Genomic DNA, 3,628 nt, shown 5'->3' with positions numbered 1-3,628 from the left:
AGAATATTAAAGCACAGCATCTGCTTGCTTCTGGCTGCCAAAACAGCTGCCTCTTGTCTCGGGTTCTAGTATACAGAAGGGGTGGGATCCCTCGTTAACCCTCTCAAAACCCCAGCTATTGGCTGAGCATTGTAGCTTGTGCCTGAAGGAGCAATTGAGCTGGCTCAGGACAAGTGAGCAGCTGCATGCAGTCTGTAGTACATTGGTGAGGTTTGTAGTGTGGAAACAGCACTTCATTATTTATTGGAACTTATATAAAAACTATTTACAGTAAAGTAGTAACAGGCATGGTACTGCCCTTGCAAGAGTCTTGGGTCCTGCCATATCAGGAGGTCCCTGCTGCCTCACCCAGACTGTTTCCTGGGATGCCACGCTTCCTGGATGCTCAATATTTCCAAGAGGGCTTACTCTATGTGTCACAGTCATCCATGACTCTGGAAAAATCTTTTATTTCTACATTCTGCCTTCTGCAAGACGTGTCTTATTTAGGGGCAGGTGGTATGCAAGAGAATAAAGTATTTCAGGGATGTATTTTGAATAGGAAAACATATGTGATTACAATAGGTTTATCCTAGAAAAACTTGGGCAAAATTTATTCAAATGACTGGTAATTGTGGATGCTCACCTGGAGACAATGTAGAAAAGCCTCATTTTCAAAAACTAGTAAGCTCCAGCCCTCTGAGAAACAGGTCCCTTCATGTAGTTTTGAACCTCTTGGTTAAAATTTTAAATCTGAAGGGTTTCACAATAACATTTCTGGCTTGAAGCAGAAAAGCCTTTTGGCATAACTAGAACCAGACAAACAAAAATGAACACAGAACATTGTATTTATACAACAAGTTATTCATTGTGAAGAAGAAGGGGGAGAGAGAGACTTGGAATTGTCCACAATATAGTAACAGGGCACAACCAGTAATATAACTTCCTGAGCCTGATATTCAGAAGAGGAGAGCACCCCCAACTGCAATTGAATCAACAGGAGTGTTTTGTACTCTGAAACTATCCGTTTTACCAGGTACTAGAAAGGAAACGAGCCTGGCTGATTCACACTGGACACTATCAAAATAACCCTTCCCTAGTAGAAGGATTTGCACATTTCTCAATAGTGTCAACTGGAAGGTAAAAGATTTTCTAAAAACTGGTATTGTAGTTTCTGTGCCGACTGTTAGTGTGAGTGTGGGTGCTTCCATTGCAGGGTAGCACCATCTGCACTCACACTCATGATGTACTTGTTCCCAGGGCAGATCTTGAGTCGCCTGATGCTGCCACTGTGACCCACACCAACATGAGTCACCTCACCTGTATCATAATCCCACACTTCCACCAGATGGTCATCACCGCCTGCGTTGCGCACAAAGGAAGAACAGGTGGTTACATAGTGCTTTCTTCTTTTTTGGGGGGGGTAATTGTGTCCTGGCATTAGGAAGGGAAAAGGGCCCTGAGCACTGCAGTGGCAATGCACTCTCTGTCTCATGAGGCACCAAGTCTCAGTATTTGGGGTTCAGTATGGTGCTCAGCATAAGCTCCTCCACTAACATATCAAAAGGAGCTCTATCCAGAGATGTACAAATACCAGGAATATTCCGGGCCTTCAAAGAGAATTCCCCCTTAAGGCTGGTTTAACAGGATAAATTAAGGGGTTTTGGTCCCTAGACATAAAGTCTGCAGCTTTAACCACATGCCTGCCTAGTAGCATAGTGTTTCTCTGCCATTACAGTGCCAGGGTCACAGAGGACATGTGAGAATGGCTGGGCATGTGTGCCCCAGTGCTCATGTTGGACTGCCTTTGGGCAAATGTGGGTCATCCCCATATTTTCAATATACCAGGGAGGTCTCTAGGCTTCTGGAGAATGGATGCCCTCCAAGTCATGAGAAAGCAAGTATCAAAGTTATCCCTGCTGTAACCCTAAGGCCATGTACTGTCTGTGGCAGACAGGTATTAAGAAGGTGACCCTGGGAAGCACAGAGCACTCCCATCTCCATATGACTTCAGTGAGAGCATGTTAAGCTCAGCATTGCAGGACCATGCCCATAGCATTTTTGCAAGTATTTCCCTCCAGTAATACCTGTTATTTTCCTTCCGAGAGGAACCTTATTTTATTCTGTCCTGTCTACCTTTGTAAGCTCTCAGGGGGTCTCTGTTATTTCTTTGCCGTCCTTTTGATGGCATTGCCCTCTCCTCTCCCAGCATTTTTTATTAATATTCTTCTCATCCACATACCTGTAACAAAGTGAGTCCCATCACATGTAATGTCCATCCCATTAATGGAAACTTTCACAGAGCTTTCCAGTTCTCTGATCACAGAACCATCAAATACCTCCCACCATCCAATCTAGGAACCAGACCAGCAAGGAAGTTCAATTATACAGAATTAGCGTGATTCATAGATACTAGGGCTGGAAGGGACCTTGGATGATCATCGAGTCCAGTCCCCTGCCCCAGGGGCAGGAAGTCAGCAGGGATCATAGGATCCCAGCAAGATAAGCACCCAAATGTCTCTTGAAGGCGTTCAAAGTAGGTGCTTGAACCATGATGATTTCCATTGCTTCTGGAAGGCATGTTTAGCACTGTCCATGTTACAGAAATCATAAGTAAAGTGTGGGACCCAGCGTCTGTTTTACCTAATGGGCCCTGGTTTTTCCAAGGGAAGGCTATGTTGGTTGACAAGGCCTGCCTTGATCACAGCCTGATTCAGAGGTGTAACCAGCTACTATTGCACCCTGGCCAATCCTCCCTCCCCTCCACCCTGCCTTTCCCCTTCCTGTGCAGCATCCTTGCAGTTCCTCTGACTCTGGAGGCTCTAGCAGCTGGGAGGACAGAGCAGCGGTTGTGGTACAGGAGCAGCAGCTGGAGTTTGTTGCTGCTGAAGGGAGATGTCACCTCTTTTTTTTGCCAACAGCATGTATGTTGAGCAGGCAAAAAGAAACTATTCTTTGGTAGCAAAAACAAACAAACAAAAAAGAGATGACATATTTCCTCAACAGCAGGAACTACACTTCCCAGGATGCCCACTCTCACACATACAAACATGCACACGTGTGCACAGCACACACATACATAGTAGCCTCTCCCCTTGGGCAGTACCTAAGGCTCATGCCCTGCCTACTTACCTATCCTTATGCTCCTGGTCTGGCTTGATTCTGATTGGAAGCTGGACCCCCCAGTCAATGACAAAACTTGCTGCCATGCCCTTGGGTCTCTGAGTTACTTCAAGCTGACTTCCTGTGGTTTTACTTACATTTCTGTCTGTTCCACTTGTGATTATCTGGAACTCTTCAGGATGGTAACAAACACACTGGAACAAAGTGTGGGCCAGGATCATCTGATTCCTTATAAGACGTCTACAAAATACCCCCAAAGCAGCTTGAGTCAGAGATTTATCCAAACTGATCACTCTGCCAGAGCTAACTTCATCTCCTGTGCACAGCAGACATCTCCTTTGCTCCGACACTGACATATGTTACTCTGAGATTGGAGTTCTCTGAAGCCTGTTTCATTTCCCTCTTTCTCTGTCTTAAGTATAAATATGCTTGTAAACTTATAGAGTTCGAGAAATCCTTTAAAACAGACAAGTGGGCGATTCCCCTTGCTGTATGGAATCCTCCCTGTGATCACAGTATAGCCCTA

The 3,628-nt window shown here is 45.2% G+C and overlaps 1 protein-coding gene across 1 annotated transcript; it reads right to left on the bottom strand.

The window, feature by feature from the left end:
* Positions 1 to 1,150: 1,150 nt before the first annotated feature.
* On the bottom strand, positions 1,151 to 3,488 carry LOC109287185 (cilia- and flagella-associated protein 52-like). The gene is made up of 3 exons (XM_019502154.1): positions 3,240 to 3,488; positions 2,222 to 2,333; positions 1,151 to 1,341 (listed from the first exon to the last, which is right to left on the bottom strand). The coding sequence occupies exons 1-3, from the start codon at positions 3,456 to 3,458 to the stop codon at positions 1,166 to 1,168; spliced, it is 507 nt and encodes a 168-aa protein (XP_019357699.1). The 5' UTR covers positions 3,459 to 3,488; the 3' UTR covers positions 1,151 to 1,165.
* Positions 3,489 to 3,628: the final 140 nt, after the last annotated feature.

This window comes from Gavialis gangeticus, unplaced genomic scaffold (assembly GCF_001723915.1).
Source record: "Gavialis gangeticus isolate Ggan-Ray unplaced genomic scaffold, GavGan_comp1, whole genome shotgun sequence".
Lineage (NCBI taxonomy): Eukaryota > Metazoa > Chordata > Crocodylia > Gavialidae > Gavialis > Gavialis gangeticus.
Note: the sequence above shows the minus strand (reverse complement) of the source record. Positions and strands in the feature narration are given on the sequence as shown.